Source organism: Vipera ursinii (genome assembly GCF_947247035.1).
Source record: "Vipera ursinii genome assembly, chromosome: 1".
Lineage (NCBI taxonomy): Eukaryota > Metazoa > Chordata > Lepidosauria > Squamata > Viperidae > Vipera > Vipera ursinii.
In genome coordinates, this window is record NC_139512.1 from 225,890,579 (window position 1) to 225,917,022 (window position 26,444).

Below are 26,444 nucleotides of genomic sequence, written 5' to 3' on the forward strand. Positions count from 1 at the left end.
TTTTCTTCTATTTCTTTGCACTGTTCATTTAAGAAGGCATTCTTATCTCTTCTAGCTATTCTCTGGAATTCTGCATTCAATTTAATTTAATTTAATTTAAATTTAATTTAATTTAATAATATTCTCCCGAAGGACTCAGGGCGGTGAACAGGGCAAGAATAAAAATACAGGATTACAAAAGTTAAAAAATAATTAAATACATGCCCATATACTAAAAATACATCTTAAAACCCCAGTAAAATGACAATAACAATCCCCCCAGTCCCCTCATTAGGCCAGGCCAGCTTGTTCAAAAAAGTATGTTTTTAGCTCGCGGCGAAAGGAGCGAAGATCGGGCGCCATCCGGAGCTCCACCGGTAGCTGATTCCATAGCTCCGGGGCGCCCACAGAGAAGGATCTCCCCCTGGGGGCCACCAATCTACATTCTCTGACCGGTGGCACCCTGAGGAGACCCTCTCTGTGGGAACGCACAGGGCGGAGGGAAGTTGATGCCGGCAGCAGGTGTTCCCTAAGGTACTCCGGCCCCCTGCCATGTAGGGCTTTGAACACCATTACTAGTACCTTGAATCTCACCTGGAAGACAACTGGTAACCAATGCAGCTCATGGAGCAGAGGTGTGACATGGGAGTATCGGGAGACTCCCAACACAACTCTCGCGGCTGCATTCTGTACCAGTTGGAGCTTCCGGGTGGTCCTCAAGGGCAGCCCCATGTAGAGAGCGTTGCAGTAGTCTAGGCGAGAGGTCACGAGTGCGTGAGTGACCGTGCATAGATCATCCCGGCTTAGATAGGGCCGCAACTGGCGCACCAGGCGAACCTGGGTGAAACCCCCCTAGTCACAGCCCCTATGTGGTCTTCCAAGGTGAGCCGTGAATCTAAGAGGACTCCCAAGTTGCGAGCCCTATCTACAGGGGGTAATAGTTCACCCCCCATAGAGAGAGATGGAATATCCGAATCAACCCGGGATGAAGGTATGCAAAGCAGCCCTGGGCATATCTTTCTTTTTCTCCCTTGCCTTTCGCTTCCCTTTTTTCCTCAGCTATTTGAAAAGTTTCCTCAGACAGCCATTTTGCTTTCTTGCATTTCTTTTTCTTTGGGATGGTTTTAGTTGCTACTTCTTGTACAATTTTGCGAACCTCTGTCCATAGTTCTTCAGGCACTCTGTCTATCCGATCTAATTCCTTAAATCTATTTGTCACCTCTACTGTATATTCAACAGGGATATGATTTAATTCATACTTTTCTGCTTTCTTCAGTTTAAGCCTAAACTTTGCAATGAGAAGCTCATGGTCTGAGCCACAGTCAGCTCCTGGTCTTGTTTTTACTGACTGTATAGAGCTCCTCCATCTTTGGCTGCAAAGAATATAGTCAATCTGATTTCTGTGTTGACCGTCTGGTGATGTCCATGTGTAGAGCAGTCTCTTGGGTTGTTGGAAAAGAGTGCTTGCTATCACCATTGTATTCTCTTGACAAAATTCTATCAGCCTGTGCCCTGCTTCATTTTGTACTCCAAGGCCAAATTTCCTGTTATTCCGGTTATCTTTTGGCTTCCTACTTTAGCATTCCAATCCCCCATGATGATAAGGACATCATTTTTTGGTGTTAGTTCTATAAGGTGCTGTAGGGCTTCACAGAACTGGTCAATTTCATCCACTTCAGCACCGGTGGTTGGGGCATAGACTTGGACTACTGTGATATTGAATGGTTTGCATTGGATTCGAACTAAGATCATTCTGTCATTTTGAGGATTGTATCCCAGTATTGCTTTTCCTACTCTTTTATTTACTATGAAGGCTACTCCATTTCTTCTGAGGGATTCTTGCCCGCAGTAGTATACCTGTCCATTTTAGTTTGCTGATACCTAAGATGTCAATGTTCAGTCTTGTCATCTCTTGTTTGACCACGTCCAGCTTGCCTTGATTCATGGATCTTACATTCCAGGTTCCTATGGAGAAAAAAAATCTTTACAGCATCGGACTTTCCTTTCACCACCAGACACATCCACAGCTGAGCGTCCTTTCGGCTTTGGCCCAGTTGCTTCATTCTTTCTGGCGCTACTAGTACTAGCCCTCTGCTCTTCCCCAGTAGCATATTGGATGCCTTCTGACCTGAGGGCCTCATCTTCCAGCGTCATATCATTTTGCCTTTTGGTACTGTCCAAAGGGTTTTCATGGCAAAGATACTGGAGTGGGTTGCCACTTCCTTCTCCAGTGGATCACATTTTGTCAGAACTCTCTGCTATGACCTTTCCGTCTTGGGTGGCCCCGCATGGCATAGCTCATAGCTTCATTGAATTACGCAAGCCCCTTCACCACGACAAGGCAGTAATCCATTAAAATGAACTGGAGTTTTGTTTTGTTTTGACATTGTCCATCTTTGGCTGACAAGACAGGTGTAATCTTTCCTATAGCTAACTATAGTGATTCATATTATCATCACTACATCTTTGGATTGCTGCAATGTGTTTTATATGGGAATGTCTCTGAAGATTATTCAGAAACTAGAATTGATCCAAAGTGCAGCAGCCTATTTGCTGACTGGCTCACTTTACAATTATGTTCTGTGAACCTCGGCTGAAGTTGCCATACCTGAAGATGAAGCAGGCCCATAAGCAGAGTGGCCCAAAGGCAGGAAACCTGTCTAACAGATTGTAAAGTTTTACTGTTGTTTTAAATTCACTGGAGCTCTAAAGAACCAGAAGTGCCTCAGTGTGTGATTAAAAGTGATCTCCTGCTTGAGCAGGGGTTTGGACTAAAAGATCTTGAAGATCACTTCCAAAACTTTTATTCTAAATTGAGTATAGCTGTTTTATAGGGCTGTGTGCTGCCCCTCTCACTCACACACAGACATAACTGTGGTTTAATGATCTTATTAATATTCTCCAGCAATTCCCTTCATCAAAAGTCAGAACTGTCCCAATTAAGCACAGCCACAAGCAGGCAAAGATTAATCCACAGAACAATGGCCCAATATAGTCCCCAAAGCAGTGGCAGGATTCAGCCAGTTTGCACCACTTCGGCAGAACTGGTAGCTAATTTTTTTTTTGCCTAGGCCCAGAATGGAATTCCGGAAGCAGCATCTACATAGAGAACCAGTTGTTCACATATTGGAATCCCTCCACTGCCCCAAAGCAATTGAAAGTTGCTCAAATAAAATAACTCCACCAGCCAAACTTGAACCTACAAACAAGAGAGCTCACAAGGTAACAAAAGTTCAGAGTCTCAAAGGCATGACTCAAATTCCAAACACGGTGTCAATCCAGAGTGAAGCAGGAAAACCACACAACTAGAAAACAAATATGTTATTCCCAGCAATGCTTTCATCTGTATGCTGTAATAAATAGTCAGCTTCCAGTGCAGCCCATCAAGACAGTTGGGACTTTCTCTTCTCAAATAGCATGGCCCCTGCTTTTTTCTGTGCCCTACGTGTCCTCGGATCAGGTGCAGAAGGCAGTTCCTTCTCCTCTTCACCGGCCGTCTGCCACTACAATCATCTCTGCATTATATCCTTCATTTATTTAACAGACAGTTTTTATCGTCGTACTCATCCTTTGGTCGAGTGTAAGGAAACAGGTTCCAGCAGATCCTAATAGAATTTTCAGGTGCTGAGCTCAGATATTGTCTTACAGGTTCTCAGTTATTCAATAATCACTGTAATTAAATTGAGCTAAGAGTTTCTGAGCTGATGCTTAATCAGAGTGATGTGAGGTGGTGTTGGAAAAGACATCTAACAGGAAAGTTGCACACAACTTATTCTGTTGGGGGACACATTTGTAGTAACTAAGGCTAAATATTATATGCTTGACAGCTACTTCAAATTCAGTCCCTGAATTGTGAACAGAAGCACATAGGTATGTATGATTGAGATTAATGTCTGCACCGTGCATGAAAACGTGTGAGAGAGAGAGAGACAGAGAGAGAGAGAGAATTATGACAGCTTAGAAACCTGAAAATAGCATGTGTTCAATTACAAATTACAAAATTGAAAGGCTAGAAGATAATTTTCACATGGCATTTGATGCTTTCATGGTTTTAAGATTTTAAAGCAGGGCTGCAGCAGCACACATTGAAAAGCTTCTCCTTTATTTGTGTGCAACTTTCCTGTTAGATGTCTTTTCCAACACCACCTCACATCACTCTGATTAAGCATCAGCTCAGAAACTCTTAGCTCAATTTAATTACAGTGATTATTGAATAACTGAGAACCTGTAAGACAATATCTGAGCTCAGCACCTGAAAATTCTATTAGGATCTGCTGGAACCTGTTTCCTTACACTCGACCAAAGGATGAGTACGACGATAAAAACTGTCTGTTAAATAAATGAAGGATATAATGCAGAGATGATTGCTGCAGGCAGAACATCTTTACCAAATGTAGAACTCCTTTGCATTATGTTGATACAAGGTACTGTGAAGTTAGAAACAGCATATAAGAAAATGCTGAGCTCAGTGATACAACCAATATGACTAACAAAAGAGGAGTCCAATCTGCACTAACATATTCATATTCTGTACTCATCTGTGCCTGATAGGCAGCAAGAATGAACCAATGCTGTAAGAAGAAGCTATAGAATCAGCTAACAATAATTTACTGATGTGGAAAAGAAATGCTTGTAAAAAGCAGATTACACAATTTATCAATTATGCTTGTGAACAGTCTCTAGATAAAACGGAATTTAGTTTTACTGATTATCTCACTGCCATGATGTGCTTATCATTTTTTTTAATCACACAGAGAATAAGGGGATTGCTTTGCTTGAACAAGAGTTTCTTTCCCAGACTAGCTGAATCTGAAGCAAAGAACCAACTTTTCTATTTCAGCCACAGAAACTAATCATTCCCTAGTTGAATTCAGTGGTGGGATTCAGCCAGTTCACACCACTTCGGAAGAACTGGTAGCTAATTTTTTGTTGCCCAAGCCCAGAATGGACTTCTGGAAGTGGCATCCACACAGAGAACTGGTTGTTCACACATTTGAATCCCACCACTGGTTGAATTCTATTTTAGAGTTGATGAGGGACACTTATTCTCTACAGCATTGAAAAGCAGCATAACAGAGGGTCCAAGAACAGTTGGCTGGAAGACAGAATTGGGGCCTTGCTATCTCTTGTTGTTGTTGTTAGTTGCGAAGTCGTGTCTGACCCATTGCGACCCTATGGACAACGTGCCTCCAGGCTTTCCTGTCCTCTACCATCTTCTGGAGTCCATTTAAGCTCATGCCTACTGCTTCAGTAACTCCTCCAGCCACCTCATTCTCTGTCGTCCCATTCTTCTCTTGCCCTCAATCTTTCCCAGCATTAGGCTCTTCTCCAGTGAGTCCTTCCTTCTCATTAGGTGGCCAGAGTATTTGAGTTTTAGCTTCAGGATCTTGCCTTCTAAAGAGCAGTCAGGGTTGATCTCCTCTAGGACTGACCGGTTTGATCGCCTTGCAGTCCAAGGGACTCTCAGGAGTCTTCTCCAGCACCATAGTTCAAAGGCTTCAATTCTTTGGCGCTCAGCCTTTCTTATGGTCCATCTTTCACAGCCATACATGGAAAGATATGGAGTTATGCAATCGTATTTTTAATCAGCTCACTAGCAGTTTGCTCAGAATGACAAAGACTGTCCTGCTCAAGTAAATATTGCATATCCACACTGCATATTTGAAAAACAATATAATAACAAAGACTTTATTACAGGACCTACTATATCATATTTTGGCTTATATGGACCAGAGGTAGAATGCTTTTCCAGCCTGGTTTGCAAATACCAATGATGGCTTAGTTTTGCTTGATTCAGCTTGATTCAGGAAGTATTAGGGAAAAAAACATTCCAATTTTGAGCTCTCCCAAACTTCCACAGTTGAACCAATCTCCCCTAAAACCTTTTAGTATGTTGAGAAATGGTCAGTTGTGGGTTGTAATGAGGCATAACATGGATCAAATTGCACTTCTGCAGCCTCTCTAGGTCCATGCATCCATCCTTTAATTTTTCAGAAGAACTCCGGGTGATAAAGAGTTATAAAAGATATCTAGAATAACACTAGTAAAAAATAAAGAATGAATCTGATTGAGATAGATAGGATCTTGTCTTAAGGGATACTTTGTGCCATAGTGTAGTTATGGTGACAAGTGTAGTTATTATTGGGTTGGCTGGAAGCTTGCTCAAGGTTACCAGTTCGTCCTCAGCAAGGAATGGTCAGGGGAACATTTACAGAGCTCCTGCAAGGACTATTCCAGGTATCTATCCAATCACATTGCTTAGATCTGCTTGGATGTGCAAGTACTATGGTGTTGCCTTTGGAACAGTTCTTTGGGAACAGTTTGAGCCTGTTAGTCCATGAAGACATAGATCCATATCTGTTGTGGCTGGCTAAGGCCTCCCAGGAGGTGATACTTATTTACAAGAGGGGATGGTTCTGTTTGCCTTGTAGAGGGAATAATCTGCCCTTTAAGATGGCCATGCTGGACCTAATGAAATTGTGCATTTTTTTGTCCAGTCTCCAAATACACCCTTTCTAGGGAAGGTTGTTGAGCAGATGATTACCTACGACTCTTGAGGAGGCAGATTATTTTCAATCAGATTCAGAGCTGATCATAGCCTTGAGATGGCATTAATCAAGCTTGCTGATGACCTATGGCAAGTGTAGGATGAGGATAGAGCATCCTGGCCCACCTTAATCTCTCAGTGGCTTCAAATACCATTAATGATGAATATCCTGCTCTACCAAATGAGATAGTTGGGAGTGGAGGCACAATGTCTGTTTTAAGAAATTGTGTTGCGCTGCCTGTTTGCTTGTAATGTTCTGTTCGCTGCTTAGGGTCACTGTTGTGAGATGGGAAGCCTTATCATTTGTTTAAAGGAAGAAATTTAGGAGAGAGTAAAATTCAGCTTGCAAATGTAATAGCAGAATAAATGATGATGATATGAACTGCAGAAGAATGATAATGTAAGCAAATATCAGTTTGCCCTACCTGCCAACAGAACTCCATTTTCAAAGAGCTTCCATCCAACCTAGAAGTTGGATCCAGCCTAGTATTTATTGACATTGTTTTGATTGCTCTCTTGCCATTTCTTGATCCTAGATGATTCATCTTCTAATATCCTAATATAATTGTGTCTTTCCCACTTTTTTACCTTTAAACTGATGCTTTTATTTAACTATGTACCCTAGAGAATTCATTCAGCTAGGTGGTGACACTAATTTCTAATGCAAATGCTTGATTGTTTTTGTTTTTGTATTGGTGCCAGCCTCCCAATTTACAGAATCCCTAAAGTGTTATGCTTTTAAAAACAAAAATAAATTGATGCTATTAAACCAGTTAGAGCTTCTGCTCTAAATAAATTAGCATTTATTTTATCTTTCCTTTGGAGAATTCTCTGCTGGACCATTTATCTACCCATTATCACCTGTCCGTTTTCTCTTTTCCAACACAGAATAAGAAAATTTGGAAGCAGGAGTTATTAATATGGTAGGGATGTTCTGAGGCAAAGTTACATGGCATATGTGACAGAAAGTTGTGGGACTTTCAAATCTCTAATGAACAAAAAGGAAAAGTTAAAGAAAGGATAAGTAGTAACTGGAAATAAACAAGGTTATGAATAATTCATGGTTACTACAGATGCATGCTTTAGCCAAAAATATTTAAAATTCTTGAAGCCTGATGCTGTTTACCATAATCATTTCTTCTAGTTATGACTGCTCAGATGTCATGATAATGTGTATTTAGAAACAAAAGCATTCAAATTGGGATATCTGCTTAATAATTTGTCATTTTTTAAACATAAAACGTTACGGTAACTCTAGCACACCGGGCCAAATTGAAATGTTTTATAATTCTCTTTATTAAATATTATCAAGAAGATACTTGTACCCCATCAACCTTCTTTTAATTGGTTTCAAAGAGTTCAATAAAACTAATAAAAGGGGGTACAAAGAGGATGGAACGTTTAAGCTGGTATTGACTTCTGATGACTGTCTAATCCCTGCTGTTAACTTTGCAAGTTTTTTCTGAATTTTTGGAACCACTTGGAATTGGTTTGCCCATGCTTGCTTCCCAGGGTTGAGAAGAAGTGACTGGCTCAGGGTCACCCAGCTGGCTTTGTTCCTAAAGCAAGACCAGAATTCATGGTCTCCCAGTTTCTAGCACTGTAAACCACTACATCAATTTGCTCTTTACATAGTGGTAGGATTATTTTTTTAAAAGAACGAAACAGAACGAAACAGAACTTGCACCAAGTTTCAGTTTCAGAAGCCATTTTATTTTCATAACTAAACTTCTGCCATGCAGCAGTTGCAATAGTTATGAGGAAAATGGGATAAATACAGAGAATATATTGTATAACCCCAGTAAGACCACACGTGGAATACTGCAGCCAATTCTGGTCACCATATCACAAAAAAGATCTTGAGAGTTTGGAGAAAATTCAGAGAAGAGCAACTAAGATGATTAAAGGCCTGGAGACTACAACATATGAAGAATGGCTGCAGGACTTGGGTTTGGGTAGTCTAAAGAAAAGAAGAAATAGGGGCGACATAATAGCAGTATTCCAGTATTTGAGGGGCTGCCACCAAGAAGAGGGGGTCAGGTGGTTCACCAGAGCACCAGAGGGCAGGATAAGAAACAATGGTTGGAAACTGTTCAAAGAGAGAAGCAACCTGGAATTAAGGGGAAACTTCCTGACAGTGAGGACAATTAACCAGTGGAACAGCTTGCCTCCAGAAATCATGAGTGCTCCATCACTGGAGATTTTTAAGAAGAGGTGAGACAGTCACCTGTCTGAGATGGTATAGGTCCCCCTGCTTGAGCAGGGGGCTGGACTAGAAGACCTTCAAGGTCCCTTCCAGTTCTATTTTATTCTAACCAATAACACTCATCTTTGGCATAGCTTAATCTCACAAAATATTAAGATAATCATATCACTAGCACGTTGAGTACAAATTTCAATATGAATATATATTCATAACTTTAAATTCATTTTACTTCCCCTACTTTTTTGCACAACATGTATGTCCTATGAGGAGGGGAGAGTTATATGAGCTGAATCTATATTATATGTGACATCCATCCATATAATATATTATTCATATTCCTGATGAATTCTCAATACCTTCATGTGGATATTAAATATCACTGGGAACCAAATAGTCCCCTGTGGTATATCTGTCAATGTCCAGAGCCACGATCACTTAATTTAATTCTGTGAAACCATCCCTTCAATCATGAAGACAGGAGAATAAGCTGAGAGATCAAGCAGGAGAATAAAATCTTTCTGTATCTTTCCTGAAGGAAATCGTGTATTAGGATGAACCTTTCTTCAAGTCAGACCGGATCCCAGACTGAAATAGGGTCAGTGTAATTAATCCCATCTAAAAAAAACAATGATTGCTATATTCTAAAGCATATATCCCAAAGTCTCTAAATAGTCAAGACAAGTCAAGACATATTAGAATGGATGCCAAAAATTATTCTACACTCAGAGTTCCATCAAAACAGTACAGTTTTTTTATTATTATTATTTTTAATTCCATTTATATCCCGCCCTTCTCCGAAGACTCAGGGCGGCTTACAAGCTTAGCAGTAGCCTTCATTCTATGTATATGCCTGCTTATTAGGGCTTTCACACACCCCCAAGCGGCATTATTACAAAGTCAGCTTAATTGCCCCCAACAATCTGGGTCCTCATTTTACCTACCTCGGAAGGATGGAAGGCTGAGTCAACCTTGAGCCTGGTGGGATGCGAACCTGCACTAATTGCAGGCAGCTGGTGTTACTTAAGGAGGCATTAGCCCACTGCTCCACCAAGGCAGTGAGAGCAGAATAGAAAAAGCTACAGAAAGGAGGAACAGGCACTACTGTAACCCAAATTGTGGAAATACAAAATAGTAGCTAATGAAGTTGGGTTGTGGAAATCATCCCCAAATGGAAAATATTAAGGGGGGGGAACCCAAAGGAGCAAAAATTAAAATACCTCAGGAATTAACTGCAAATTAAAACACCTGCAGCACAACTTTACTAAAGCCATTAGGGAAAAAAATCCAATGCAAAATAGCTATTTGTAAGCTATAAACCTCTAAGAAATGACTCATTAGGGTTATGTTCAGCAGATACATTAGTAGGACCCAGAGGAAACACATGTTAGGAAGCCTTCAAAACAACCAGAGCATTAAAATAAAGTACTTTTGAACAACTGGAGAACAAACCCAAATAGCTGAGTACTATTGAAATGGAAAAAAAAAACGCTATAGGAAAAAGCAACTGATGTTTAATGGCAGAGACAAAAAGAAGTTTCCTTGAATTGGCTAATTTATAAATTCATAAGATGCAATTCAAAAAGTGACCATTAAAATAAATGCTAGTTGATGCCCAGTTGTGAGAATATCCATTCTACTTCTCCTTTCTTTCTTTCTATATATATATAGAAAAAAAAAGAGGAACAAACAGCCACATGCTTCTCCCAGAAGAAGGAAGCTAAAGCCACCAGCCTGATGATGACGGATGGGATTCCGTCGAAACGTTGCGCCTACACCTTTAACTCTACGCGGGAAAAAACCCGAAAAACCAAGGATCCACATACAGGCACCCGCGAAAACCTCAGAAAACACACACACACACACACACACACACACACACACACACACACACACACACATATATATATATATATATATATATATATATATATATATATATATATATATATATATACCTAGTTGATCAGACTAAGCTCAAAGAGAAAAGATATCTCAGTCTTATCACTAACCAGTTTTGGTACTATGGCAAATAGAACATGATTGTTAATGTAGAAAGAGCCTCTCGGATTATGTAACAAACTAAAATCTTTGGTCACAGTTGTTTTGGTGCACAAGGAATCTACAAACAGAAAAGTTACCGCAATGCTAAAATGTCATTTTTGTTGACATCAAAAGTATATATAGTATTAAATAATCACAAAGACATAAGTTCACATTGATATTAAGGAAGTGAAACAGAATTGCCTACAAATACTTTTTTTGGTCTATATTTTGTATATTTAAAATGTTATCAAAACTCATGCAAATTATTACTTACCCAAAACAAAGAAAAATGCTTTATTTATGCAAATATCAGTACATTCATTGTAATTGTTTAGAAACCTACAAAATGGGGAACGTACCTTTTCTGGATCAAGGGTTGTTATAACCCATACACAGTGTGCATTGTCTTCATATTGAACAGGATAATTGGGTGATGTGATAATACCACTCGGACCACGGAGGTTAGAACCACACGTTCTAGCTAAAAATAAGGAAAGCATCAAATAGAGGAGATTTTAGAGATGTTCATTTATTTAAAGAGAAAATAGCACAGCATTGAAAGTTACCTGGTGTGGGATAAGCTATTATAGGGGTGTCAAACAGCCGGCCTGTGGGCTGGACACATCATGCCAAAACTGCACCCACCCCATTGCCGGCAATGGAAAAAAAAGTCATGATACATCGAGACATGTCACGTGACGTTGCAAGTTCGAGATCCCTGAGCTATTACATTTCTTTAAAATTTATAAATGTGCTATCGAACTTCCAGTTGCACTGGAACTATGGATAACAGTCTATGAAGAATTAATAAAAGAGCTTTATTTTTATAAAGAAAGAATAGCGTTTATGTCTTTATTTTACTGAATGTGACCAATCACACCTACATTTCTTTGCAATTATGCTCCATTTTATGCTTTGCATTATGCTACATTTTCTGTGCAATTACGCCACATTGTGCTAATGTAATATGTAATGAACATTTTTTTAAAAAAAATAATACAGTTCTCTAGTATAGACCTTCATGGCTGGCAACAATGAAGCAGTGATGAGCTACAGAGCTAAATGGCCATGGTCTACTTTTCTCTTGTTCTGCTTAGGAAACATCTTTTTTGGACTCCTCAGTTTAGGACCAATCCGAGATCAACTTGTCAACTTCAAATACAAAAGCCCAGCCAACCCTGTTCAGTTGCCTGTGAACTGTGAGAGGGACATCACAAAGCTTGTTTTCCTCTAAAGATAACAGTCATAAAAGATCAAAACCAGAGAAAACTGTGCTATACCTAGTATTCCTTGGAAATAGTAAAACTAGAAAAGAATAGAAAAAGCCATAGAAAATAAACCAAACTTATTCAATCTGAAAGCTCCTCACTGCTTCATTACAATTCTCACTTAGAAATCTTGGAAACAGATTAAAACAAGCAATGTACAGTATGTTTCAAAGGTTTTTGACAATTTTAATTTATTCACAAGATCTAAAGCATGAAAAACAAATTGTGGAATTGTTTATTTATGCAGTGAAGTTACTATAGAGGCAGCCTGAATTCTATCAAGAAATGTACTGATGATATTCCTTTTATAAATGTTATACTACAAAGATTCTCATAATTTTTCAACAATGAATCACTGCAGTGGTTCATCTAATTGGAAACCATTTAAACATGAAGGAATCATAATATAGATAGTGAAAATCTGAAGGATTAAAATGTGAGTGGACTCGGTAATATAAATGGAACTGTACTCATATCATTAAAGTCAGGAGGTTTTTAAGAAGATACTGGACAGCCATTTGCCTGAAATGATATAGGGTTTCCTGCCTGAGCAGGGGGTTGGACTAGATGACCTCCAAGGTCCCTTCCAACTTATTATTATTATTATTATTATTATTATTATTATTATTATTATTATTATTATTATTATTACTATTATTATATCATTTTTGAACTGAAAGTAAAATAATTTGTTGTAACAGTATGATGAATAGTATTTTATACAAAATTATCATATAAATTGATTAATGTTCAAAACAGAAATATGTTTATCATAAGAACTACTTGCTATGATAGAAATTAATTCCTTATCAATGATAGTCACTAGACTCTCTCTCTCTCCATGTGTGTGTCTGTGTGTGTGTGTGAGTGAGTGAGACAGAGAGAGAGAGAGAATTATATTTATTGTATATAGCTATATACATAGCTATGATTCATTCTTTCTGCCACTCATACTGGATATAGAGATCACAACTGATTATTCAGGGGAAAAACACATTACAACATGTGTTTTCACACCTTTTTTGAAGTTTATTAATGTGCAAATAACATCATATTTAAAGTATATTCATGACAACTATTTTAGAGAAGGAGATAGTAATATTGTTTCTATTCCGGTAATTAATAAGGTGGTCTAACTCTTCTGGAACAACATCTGGCAAATGTCAGATACATATAATTTGAGATTATAATCAATATTCTAACCTATCAATTTCTTTCTACATGAAACAAGCAAAATTTCAAGTAATTAACTTAAACATTAGGGGTCCTTCAGCTGTAACATTGTACATATACTAATGTATGTAGTTGATTCTGTTTCCTTCAAGCACAGCCTAAAAGAAAATAAAGATAAATGAATATTTTATTTCTATATACTAAGATGTTTAATAATATGGATATTACCTTAGAATTAAAATACCTTAATTGCTAAACTAGCTTGTAATTATCAGACAGTACCTGTGGAGCTGCAAAGATCTTTTAATAATTAATTAACTGATAATTAATTCACTAAACAGAAAATAAATATAGGGCAAGGTATGTTAATTGAGTATTTATATATCATGCAAAATGTGCCAGACAAAGGGATGTAATTAATTTTTAAAAGCTTAAGATTCAAAGGATAACTAATTTTCCATAAAGGCAGGGGAGTTAGTCCTTAGTGGTTTGACATAATCTAACACAAAGGATCAAACTTTATTCAAAAACAGATCTCAGTACTTTTTTGCATTATTTTTAACGTTTGGGATGGCTCTCACCAACAGGTCCCAAAGATTTCCTGAGTTTTGGCAAGAGCAAATGGGGCCATTGGCTGTATCAGCTATATGATTAATTCATGAAGGCAGAACAGGATGGGTATATAAATATAAATAGCCCTTCCCACCAGTTTCCATCTTGAACAATACTTACCACGGCAAATTGGCCTATGGTCACTCCAAGCAGCTAAGGTATCTGTCACCTTTTGACAAGTAATGCTTTTTGTTCCTTGGAGCACATAATTATCATCACAGGTAAAATGCACACTAGCACCAACTCTAGTGAAAGGAGAGAAAAAAAAAAGATACAAACAGGTTTCAGGTTTATGTCATTATAAACTGAAATTATTGTATGCAAACCAAAGGTTATTCTTGAAATAGAAATCTTTTTTTTTCCTATCAAAAAAGTAAACATGCAACCTGTTTTCCTCTTCACTATATGGATGTGTGGTAGGAAAGTTTTGAAAAAGAAACCTTGCTAACAGTATAAACCAGAAGAATTTCTTGTGGTTTACAGATATGCAGAAAGAAAAAGAAAAGTACAAATTAGGGTGGGTGGGGGAAAACAGTAAGATTTTCATGAGAGTAAGTCTATTTTCATGACATTGCATTCTGATATAGAGAGATGGGAACTGCCTAAATTCAAGATACAGATCCTAATGAAGCCTGCCCCATTAGCAGCTTTCCCTAGTTGGCTGGCTGGTTGGGGCCTTGGAATTGGGACAGGAGGAGGCCCTGGGGGAGATTTCTGGGAAATGTAGTCCTCAGGAGGAAGAATTAAATCAAAGTCCTGGAGAGTAGGATGACAGATTTGAGCATCTCAGAATAAAAGGACTGAAAGGGAGTGAAAAAAGCAACTATGAGGAAATGAGGCTGGACTCCTTCAAAAGGAGAGAGAGATTGCCACCCTAAGGAAGAGCGATGGTGATATCTCGGCCTAGAGACTATATCCTGGCTGCCATGAGAGAGAGACTCCACAGGCCTCTGACTGGTCCTGCAGAGGACATGTTTATGAGGCGACGAGATTGGTGGGGGGGACATTTGGCCAAAAAGGACAGTCTTTGGGATGTTTTTTAACTTGAGCAACATTGCTCACCATAAGATTTATTGTTTTAGATTATTGTGTTGTTTAATTTTATTTTATATTACCGACCATTATTTTTAATTAAAGTGTATAGCTCCCTCTAAGATGTGTTGGTGTGCCTGAGCCAGCTTGGGCTGTGCACCTGGGAAAGGGATATTGCCAGTGCAGAAAAATACTAAGTATGAAAATAAGCTGTGAATATAGGCTGCATTGCCAATATCTGACTGCAGATTTGAAATTGTTAAATGGACCGAGCAATTTTGGCAGGCAAAATTTTAATAGATGAGCTTCTCCTTGGTTTACCAAAATCTAAATAAACAAACATGCCTTATACTTCAATCATCTTTTTTTCCATTTCCAGATGGAAACTGTTCTAAAGCAAATATTCTCACAGCATGAATACTGTAGTCAGTTTTGTATTTATTACGTATTTGTCTAAGAAGTTTTAAATTTAAAGGCTATTTAAACAAATTCACCCAATTCTTCAAATCAAATCACCACTATAAAGTACCTTCAAATCAATTCAAAGGTTCAGTGGACATCTGTGCTTCTAGGGACATTTTTTTTTTATCAAACATTGCTCATTCTTCAAATCAATTTATAGATATGAATCAGTTCACAGATTTAAATCCTATCACAAGTGATTCACAGACCTTTCGTATTTATTGGAAGATCTGATCTGATCAGATTAATTTATTCATCTCACAGTTTTTGAAACTTGCCCCAATGTGCAGAATCTGGGTAAAATACAGGTAATTCTTAACTTATAACCATTCATACAGTGACTGTTCAAAGTTATAACTGCACTGAAAAAAGTGACTTATGACTGTTTTTCACACTTATGACCATTACAGCATATCCCAATGATCACATGATTAAAATTCATACACTTGGCAACTGGCTCATATTTGTGAAGGTTGCATTGTCTTGGGGTCATGTGATCACCTTTTGTGATCTTCTGACAAGGAAATGTCAAGCAAAAGTTACTAACTTAACAATTGCAGTGGTTCACTTAACAATTGTGGAAAGAAAGTTGTAAAGTGAGGCAAAAATCACAATACGAGTCTCACTTAGCAACATAAAATTTGGGCTCAATTGTGGTCATCAGTCAAGTACTACCTGTTTTTATAAGAGTTAAAATACAAAAAAAAAAGACAAAGGTAAAGTATACAATTAATAAACTGGCACTATACAATATCAGATGACCACTAGAAACATTCAATCACAGTTAAAAACACAGAGCAACAGCACTGGTGAAATGTTAGGATGGTAAAATTGCTTCAGAGGCAAAGAGATCCCAATTAGAGGCACATATCAAAAAGGCTTGGTAACTCTTCCATACCCCCTTCACCACTGTAATAACAGACCTTCTATTCCTCAGCCAATTTCTGACTTTTTCTGAGCATCAACTGTATCTGAAGTTAGGGGTGCAACAATTAATGATGATATTACTGCCATACTATTATTAATGCAAAAATATCCTTATACCAACAAATCTCCCAAGCATAACAACATTTTAAATATATATTGTAGATTGTTGGACCTTGGGCCAGTCATTTTTTTTTCTCAGCACTGGGAAGGGGGCAAGGGCAAGCCACTTCCATGAATTTGGCAAGAAAACTGCAGGGGATTGGCCAGTCAGTCACCAGGAGTCAAAACTGATTCAAAAGCACACAAATGCACACATTTCAGATAAATTCAAATGCTTTGTCATACAAATGCTTTGTATTTATATGTGAGCTGAAGAAGATGGTTATAAGGTGAGCCTAAATGACAATCCATGTTTGCAGGATGCCAGAGAAAGTATTTTTTCATATATTCCATATATTCTAATAGAAGAAAAATATTCCTAATTTATTGTAACCCACTTGAGCAGGAAACAAACCTGTTTAAACCAACTAACAACAGAACATTTCTGGAAGCAACCAATGCAATTAATATTATATATAAAATAGTTTTATTTAACATTTGATTTGCAATAAAATATTGGGCAAAATTATTTTCTGACAATGTTAATGATATCCCAAAGATTTTATTACTATTAAAACAAAAAGTATTAACCACTGTTGCATAATCTTTCTACAAAATATCAGAAAGAACAAATTAGTTATCCATGAAAATATATTTAGCAGAGATCTTATTGATAATTTTTGGGCTTGGAGAGGAAGATCAAATAGGATGTATCTCCACACCATACATTATCCTACATTTCAAAAAAGTATGTTCTTTTGTTTCCTTAAGTGCAATAATTATAAAACAGTAGGTGATCTCCAATACTTTAAGCAATGAGCTCAAAGTTGTTTATTATTGTTTATAAAATAGAAGATTAATAAAGAAATAGAGGACTAAATGCTTGGTCAAGCATCCGTTATCAGAACTTTTAAATGTCAGAACTACAACTTTCAGGCAAACAATAGTATATGAGGAATCCTGCCAGCGCTAAAAAGAAATCTAAAATTAAAATTTATGAGTGACTTTCCCATGATGACCAATAATGAAAAATATAAAACTTTTTTTAATTGTGAACTGGCAAGTTTAAAGTTTTAATGTTACACTATGCAATTTAACAGTTCAGGAACACAGAAAATTTTTACTCTTTATAGTACGATATTGTGTGAAGTTAATAGATACCTATGTAGATTAAGTAAACTTGGTTTCTTTCAAAGGGACAAACCATGGATCAAAATATTGACCGTTTAAAAATCTTTGTTCAAAACAAATATTGTATTTTCTAACTGCAGAAAAAACAAAACAATTTAACAGATTCAAAGTCTAATATATAATGGCTGATATCACTTGAACAAAAATGTAAAATATGAATAAAGATACATAAGAGAAAAAAAACTGAGCAGTAGTTTAATTGCAATGGCACCACAGAATTTAAATTGCTTTATTACACTTAAACCACTGGGAAACTATTTTCCAGATAGCTTTGTAGGAAGGAGGAAACAAAGAAAAAGGAAGCTTGCTTACACAGGAAAAAGACAAACCATTTTAAAAAAAATTATTAAACATAAATCGCTAAAATCACAAAAGTGAAAGACTTGAAATGATCAAAGTCTCAGTCATTACCATAGTTTAAACTATGAAATGTTTTTTTTTTTTTTGCGAAAAAATAATCAGTGTTAATCCAGTAGTGATCATATTGTACTATAGGCTTTAAAATGAACTCTCTTTTTCCAATCAATTTCATTACAGAAATATCTTTCTTCAGACTGGGAAAACCTTTGAATAATGTATTGCAGTCCAGTCTAATAAGCACAATCATTTTTTTTCCTGAGAAGTACAAAAGCTGTTTCCTAGTCCTTATGTGAATGTATTAATACAAAACTTTGTCATGTATACTCCACATTTTTTTTAAAAAAAAGTAAAATACAGTCATTTAGTTCATCCTGACAAGTGGAAAAGCTACACTATGTCAAGCTTATGCTACAAATTCCCTCTGCATTGTTAATTGCTTTCATCTCTCTTATTTTAATCAAGGCTACGATCCAAAACATGGATATCTAAAAAAAGGCAAAAGACATCCACCCATTTTTTTTTGTAATTCTTGGAAATAAGAACCTTGATATAAAGGCTATCCAGATATGTGTAATGAAGGACAAACTCAAAGTGTATGTTTTATGCAATTTTCATCATTAAAGGGACGGGGAAAATCTTTGTGTTTTTATTTTGACTTTTTAAATGGATATTTCTGTCTAAATGGAAAGCCATAGAGTAGCTTTAAGGAAAATATCTGCAAAAAGATGTAACATTTTCAAAAGATTCCTCTCACCACTAATGTATTTACTTTGCTAAATTAGATTGCATCACAGCATAGATTATACTCCCTGCTCAGATATTCAAAAACTGAACAAATATGTACAAGCCACTTAAAGCATTGATAGATTTCATCTTTTTAGGATTAACAGTATATCTGTAACAAGTCACTGCTTGTTATCACAGTCTAGAGATACAGTACATCGATGCTTTCTGTTGATCATTTGTGGCTGTGTATAGTTTCCATAGATACTAAGCAGAGCACATTAAGTTATTTTTATGATAAAGAGAAGGAAAATAGATTGTTCAGATTAAACACATAAACTCCACTACATTGTTCTGGAATGTTAAAAAAAGAAAATAAAAAACAGCACTAAAATAATATTGGTAAATATTTAATTTCTGACTTTCCCCTTTTACTGGGTTGGGGAAAGGCATCATTTTGATTCCATACTCCATTGCAAGCCAATAGTGTAATTTCTTGTTGCAGGGTGAAGAAGGATGGAGCTCTCATTATCAAATCCTTATTTCATATCACATTAGATTCTTATTCAGAAATAGCATAATTAACCAATAACAGGTGTGAAGAACCTAGGTGTCTGTCTCTTGTTAGGCAGCTTGATAGATGATTAAGCACCCACATATATTCAACCATCACTGCCACACCATACTGGAAGAAAAAAGGTGATTTTTCTTCCTGCCAGAAAATGATAATTGGTAGGAAGAGAAATTCAGAGAGTGGGATGCAACAATCATTTTCCTTAACTTGGTCTGCATTAAAAGTGTAAGGAAAGGACCATTTGCTGATCTCATTACTGAGACAGATTACTGATAATTTTTTCTTGGTGCTGGCTCATGAACTGAAGGATACAGTTTTAACAGTGTCCTATGTCTATCCCCATTTTGTACTCTTACTCCTAAAGACTCTACTCTGGTCAATGAGTAATGTGATATACTGTAAAACCCTTTAGGAATACCCAACAGATTATCTCAAGAGCTTCATCAATTACTCAAACAGTTTGCTACATGCTCATACTTGTTTGTGGGATATATATGCTGGGGACTATTGCAATGTGTTCTATATGGGTATGCACTTGAAGCTTCAGAAGCTTCAGCTGGTCCAAAAAAATGCAGCGGCATGTGCAGTACTGGATACACAGTACAACTACTATATGAGCTGTGTTAGCTCCCAGTATGCTTTTAGGTACAATTCAAGATACTGGTTGCCATCTTTGAAGGTCAGCATGGCCCGATTATTTATGGAACCACCTCTCCCTTCCCATCAAATCTGGCAGAATGAGCATGCTCCAGGTTCTCTTGGTGAGGCAATGGCACATAGTGGGCCCAAGCAAGTGTGTCGTGGTGTGTGCCTTATGAAACAGGCTCCATCCAGAGGTTCAGACAACTCTGGCCTTTTGGAAGACCACAAAGACCTAGTTTTCCCCCTAGGAACTGAGGCTGAGTTTTTAATTGGGGAGCTCTAGCATGGATGAATATCACACATGTCTGGTGTTTTCAATGAGGGGCCTTAATCTACGTCTTTATTGTTTTTGCAGTTTTATTGCTAATGTTTGACACTGCATTTTTGTTTCCCAAATTTCATTGGATAGATGAGAGACCTTGTAATTTTGATTAATAAAGAAAAGAATAAAATAAAATGGTAATGCACATTTAAACCTCAAACACCTAGCACTGTTTTATCAAATGAGACATGTTTTATCTTACATTGGAAACAATGCATTTAAGTATATTTGACCAAAGTAGACCAATATTTTAATTAATTTATTTCCTGATTTGTTAACTAAATGCTTCTTAGGACTTTTTTTCATTTATGCATCTGAATTCTCAATGTTCTTTGCTTAAAAAGTAAGTACTGTGAACTGAAGATTCTTGCTTCGAGGAATAAAACTGCATTGATAATTTCAGTATTTCTAAGTACAAAGCTATAACTTAGTTAATTGCAAGCCTGTGGTTGCAATTAAGTGATGTAAACAGAGTATAATGTAATGAGATGGCCATTCTTTTCAACTAAAATTATGACAATACTGGCAACAAAGTTGGCTGCATGAACAAATCTCTTTTATTTAATGGATAATGAGAGCCAAGAGCTATTTCTTTACCATTATCTTTGCCTGCTCTGTAATGCTTCAAAAGATTATGGTTTTTAAACAATCACATTCTTATGACTGCTTGTTAAGGAAGCAATCCATTTGTATTCAATTGGTTTAGATTCCAGTAACTGAATATACTATTTATATATAAACAAATTTCACACAAAAGATCAGACTGCTTTAATATTCAGTTATATAGTATACAAACGTCTGTATCATGTTCATATTTAGCCACAAAGGATAGCATTATACTCTCTTATTTCCCTGCAGGCTAGCTGTAAAGCTAGTAAAACAAGAACACTGGGGAATTTTGAAAACAGACAATATTACATACCTGTATGTTTTGAACTCATGCTACAATGATTGAAATATCTGTGAATTCCTACAATGCTAAGGTGTCATCAAGTTGGATTTGAGTGTTAGTGACCACATATGTTGATTTAATACATAATACCACATATTACATAAGGAATCAGTTGTTCAATCTGTTTGCAGTTGAGCAATATTATTTAACTTTCCTCTCCCACTTATAAAAATACTGTACTATGATAAACTGGAATCCTGGAGCCTGAACCATGTATAATTTAGATATAATTTGTATAACAAAATAGGGAAAAGATATATAGGAGCATTGGCTATAGGGAAAATCTAAATTTTGTTCTGTGTAACAAATAACACATCATGTCTATGTTTCTACTTTCCCTTTATGTTATATCTGTTTTTACATGTGCACATGCCTGCACTGTTCTATGCTAGCTCATGCAATCAAACTCTTCCTTATTTAATTTATGACCAATAGCTTAGCTAGAAATGGTTTTCCTTCCTGGAAACAGAACACTTAACTAAGGACAGGAAGGAATTTTTGGGGCTTCCTCCAAATGTAATTATCCTTTAGTGTCCTCAGTGCTATGAATTTTGCAATGCGGCTCTGATCCAAATCAGTATACAAAAGGCATTTTGGCAAGGGGAAATTATTTGGAAAAATGGAAAGAATCAGATTCATCTGTCCTTGCCTGTGACTGTAGCCATACAAATGATGGGCTGTTCCATTAAGGCCCCTCCAACTTTAGACACTAGCTTGTTCTGACATGCTGTATCACTACTTTAGTCATTGTTAATAGAATTCCAGTTTTATTATTTCCCTTTGCCCTGTAGCCCAACACTGAAGAAATGCCACAAAAGAGGAAATAACTGAAGAGGTGAGTAACTTCCCTGTCTATGAAACTGCCCTCTTTTCTAGTTGATAGAATTCTTTGGTCTTTCTAAATTACTTTTTCTGCTCTCCTGCTGATAGAGGAGTGATTTCCAGCTTCTTGAAGAGAACTGAAGTTTGATAAAAAGCCTGTTCTCTTTTCCAGCTTAGCAGGATGATTAAGGAACACTGCAGCTCTGTCAAAAGTGCTTCAGAGCCATTGTGACTGAAGCAAAATAAATTGGCACAGAGCAAGCAGGAAATGTAAATAATTGCACCTTCTCAAATTCACAGAAAACAGCACAGTTTAGAATAAATTTCGCATGCATTATAGATGGCTGAATTTGTCTTTCTGATTTTTTTGAGTCCCTTTCACCCCAAAGCAGAAAATTCTATTTAAGCATTCTTTTCAATGTTTATATTTCAAGAAAAAGGAAATGGCAAGCCTCAGGGAAAGCTAAATGTTCATTAAAAATCAAAGTTTTTTTTATCTCATACTCCACTATATACTGATGTGGTTATAATATCTACTGTTCAAAATCATTAGCTGAGAAATTTTTAGGCAAGAAATTTACAATGCCTGAACACAAAGTGAAAGTGAGAAATAGTAGAGAGGACGATGGTATATGAAGTATTGACACTAAGTTGCCCTTTGTGGTGGCAAACACTTTTTCTTAAAATGTCTAGGTTTATCAATAGCACTAGGTTTAGCAAAAGCACTTCACAGTGCTTTACAGCATTCTCTGAGCGATTTACAAATGTCAGCATATTGCCTCTGGGTCCTAATTCTACTGACCTCAGAAGGATGGAAAGTTGAATCAACCTTGAGTTGTCAGGATCGAACTCCAGGCTATAGGCAGAGTCAACCTGCAATACTTCATTCTAACTAGTGCACCACCACAGCTTAACATGAACCATTATACAAAATATTGTATAATTGTCACTTTGAATGCTCCTAGTAATTTTGAGTATTTTCAAGATATATATTTAGGCATATTAAATATTAACAATATTGGTAGCAAACATGCCACTATTAGAAGTATAAAATTCCTATTCATGTTCCAATGCATGCTTAAGATCAATCTTAATTGTAAAGTAATAAAGTGCAATTCACTTTTAATTGCAAAGAATATCCATGGTATTCACTTTCAAAATTACAATTTAATTGCAAAATTTACCTTTAATTGCAAAGACTATCCATGGAGAGGTGTAATTATCAATCTAACTATGTCATTGTCACAGAAAAGCAATGGATAATGTTAATGCAAACTGATAGCTTTTAATGAGAATATCAGCTTTTCAGTATGCATTTCTCACATACAGCTAAATAAAAACAGTTGCAAACATAAATCCATATGAAATACCTAAAGTCCAAGCCTGCTCGCTTCCCATTTTCAGGAATCCCTGGGTCAGGACACATATCTGAGGCAACAGCATCTCCTCCTTGACTCACTGTAATAGAAAAAGAATGAGCAATCACATTTGGTAAGCTACACTTAAAATACAACTTTTTAGAAAGACAATGAGAATCATAAAGAGTTCAATGTGTTATTCATTAAGAGTAAGCTGTCTCTTTACTCCTTTAGTCATGTCTAACTCTAGTGGGCAGCCATGTGGGCAACCTGACATCATGCTACAGCACAGAGCAAACGGAGAAACACGGAATGCTGTTACCTTCCTGCATGTTTATATGCGGCACCTATTCATCTACTTACATTTCACATTTTCAAACTGCTAGCTTGCAGGAGCTGGGGCAAGTGACAGGAGCTCACTCAGTCTCGTGACACTCAGATCTCAAACTGCTAAGTTATTGATGTTTAACAGTCTAAAACTCAGCATCTTAACCACTGAGCTCCCTCAATTAAGATTAAGCATAGATTTATATTTCACACAGGAGACAAATTGAAGTATGTTGATGGATTCATTATATTTCATTTTACTTACACTAAAATTACCAGCCCAGCCCTGCAATATCTACACCCTTGCTGTCATTTAGTGTTCAATTGGATTTCTGGAACATTATTTATTTATTATTACATTTATAGCCAAAGCCACCTTGTGGTAATTTCCAACAAAATTTGATCAATAGCAATAAAACTTGAAGAAAATGTACTGAAATCATAAAAACATTATTCTTGGAGGTGTGAATCCAATAGTAGGGCTTCTTCAGGAACTTTTCATAAGAATCTTGCAGAATGGTAGATATAATTCACTCTCCCTTAAGCTCTCAAAGCAGAAAGATTTAGATATTACATGTTGTTATACTATGTTCAGGATTTTTACCTGACTTACACATCCTGTCTTGGAGAGAAGGGGGGCGGATTTCTCCATTTTTACACAGGATATATGCTACAGGATATGTGGTACAGGATTTAATCCTATTTGAGACTGAATTGGGACATAAGCAGCCAGAAGTTAGTCAATGGAACTAAAACCATTACCAGGAATTGGATTGATGGACTTTTGTACTTTAAATGGTCATAGAGCGTTGTGTAGTGCCCACAATGGCTTTGAAAACCTGGAATGGATTATGCACAACAAACAATGGCATTAAAACTGTGAATACTTGTGGGAAATGGTTGATTTATTTTCTTGAAGGCTGCAGTACCTTTAAGAATGTGATAAGATGATATGGATTTGTGTGGGTTCACAGGAAGAGAATAGCAAGGTTATAAATGGGTTTAACACCTTCAAATGAGAAATGTTTACTGTGTTTTCTTGAGACAATATAGTGAATTTTAGCTGAAAGCTGAACCTTGACACCTGAAACATTGTCAAAAAATCGATTTCTATTGAAATAACAGCATTACAGAAATTATATATGTTGAGAGATAATGTATTTTTGCATACACATACTTGGACACACATATTGAGAACAAAGCTCTTGTAAGTGACCAGTTTCTGGCATCTAGTGCTATTTCCCCCATAAACCACTAAAACTGAAATCAGAATGACACATTTTAACATTCAAGTCTTTAGAATGTCTACCTTGGCAAGACTATTATTTCGAAAAGACATGAAAGGCCTCTACCGCTCTATCTAGTATATGAGAAATCTTAACATGCATTAACATTTTTCTTTATATTTCTACAGAATATTTTCTTTCTCTGTGGCAAGATTTGTTTTCAGCATCAACAGGTTGAAATTATGACCGCATAAGAAACTGGAAATAATCAGTGACATATTATTAGAAGATTAATTTAAATCTACCACACAGGTAAAAATCTGAGAAAATAGTATTTCACAAACAAAGTTTAGGAAATACTTATTCACCTTTTTTATAGTTAATTATGACTATAATTAGTATCAAGAATCAAACAATATACACAACAACCACTTAAAGCAAAAGGTTTCATTCCGAATTTCTGACAAACTGCATCAGCTAATCTGAAAAACCGATACAGGACATTTATAATGTTGTGTTTTATATCTGCTGCCCCCATTCAGATTCCCCAGTGATTCAACCTTTTTATTTTCAAGTGCTTTTTCATTAGAATTTCTTTCAATCCCAATATGACCTTATAGCCAGAAAGTACCTAACTGCACGCTCCTTCTCAACAAGATCCTAACAATTATGGATTAACAATAATACTTTTTTAGCACACAAATGCCACGTTTATTACATAGCACTCTAAGTAAATCTTATTATACCTTAATGCAAAGTGTGAACACCCAAGGAAAGAAATTGTTCATCTGCCAACATAGAAAATTGGTCTTTTTGTTCATATAGACAGGAGAAAACTCAACACACTGAGTCTTAGGCAATTGATTATGGCCTCTCTACTTAACATAGCTGTAAATTTGGAGCTTATTAGCAATCCAGTTGAGTTTAGGGGCTCATAAATACTTCTAGAGGCTGATGAAAAAGTGGATTTGAATAGTCTGGCAAAGATATGAAGCTTGTCCCATTTTAATGTCAATATAGTTTACAACCTGAGACCCAGAACTACAAAGAAGCCTTGAAAACTTGGGCTATAGCTCTGAGAAATGTCAAACATTGGAAACAAATTGTAATGTGACAGAAACTGAAAAGTCTTACAACATCTGACTGGAAGGATATCCTAGTTATATTTCATTTAGCCTTTCTTTAAAAAAGATTTTTGTCCTGGCTTTACCTATTTGGAATGTAGTTAAAGGCCTACAATTAAAAATTCCATGGATGTGAAGTATAGTTCTGCTTAAGGCTCAGTTCAGCTCTGCTAAACTTCTAGAATTCCCAATACAAGGTCAATAATAATTTCTATAGTGAAAATACCCAAGATTGAGTGAATTGATTTAATGTTGCTATACCTATGAAAAACAACAAGCATTTTTGGGTAGTTTATGACTTTCCAGAGAATCTTATCATACAATACATCATGTGTTTCAAAATTATGCATAAAGGTTTCAGTACACCAAAATTTGTTAAATATATTGGATTTTAGATTGGATTTTATTTTATTTTATTTTATTAATTTTATTCAAGGAAGCAAATCAATATATATATATATATATATTTCAATAT

General features: G+C 36.4%; 1 protein-coding gene across 1 annotated transcript in view; it reads right to left on the reverse strand.

Moving 5' to 3' along the window:
- CSMD1 (CUB and Sushi multiple domains 1) overlaps window positions 1-26,444 on the reverse strand; it is a gene marked incomplete at its 5' end in the record, with an annotated part of 1,146,395 nt that overhangs the window by 290,957 nt on the left and 828,994 nt on the right. Inside the window, 3 exons of the mRNA XM_083350006.1 lie at window positions 11,135-11,256; window positions 13,949-14,073; window positions 23,305-23,392. Of these exons, the coding sequence (XP_083206132.1) occupies window positions 11,135-11,256; window positions 13,949-14,073; window positions 23,305-23,392 (335 nt within the window). The remainder of the gene's footprint in view (window positions 1-11,134; window positions 11,257-13,948; window positions 14,074-23,304; window positions 23,393-26,444) is intronic.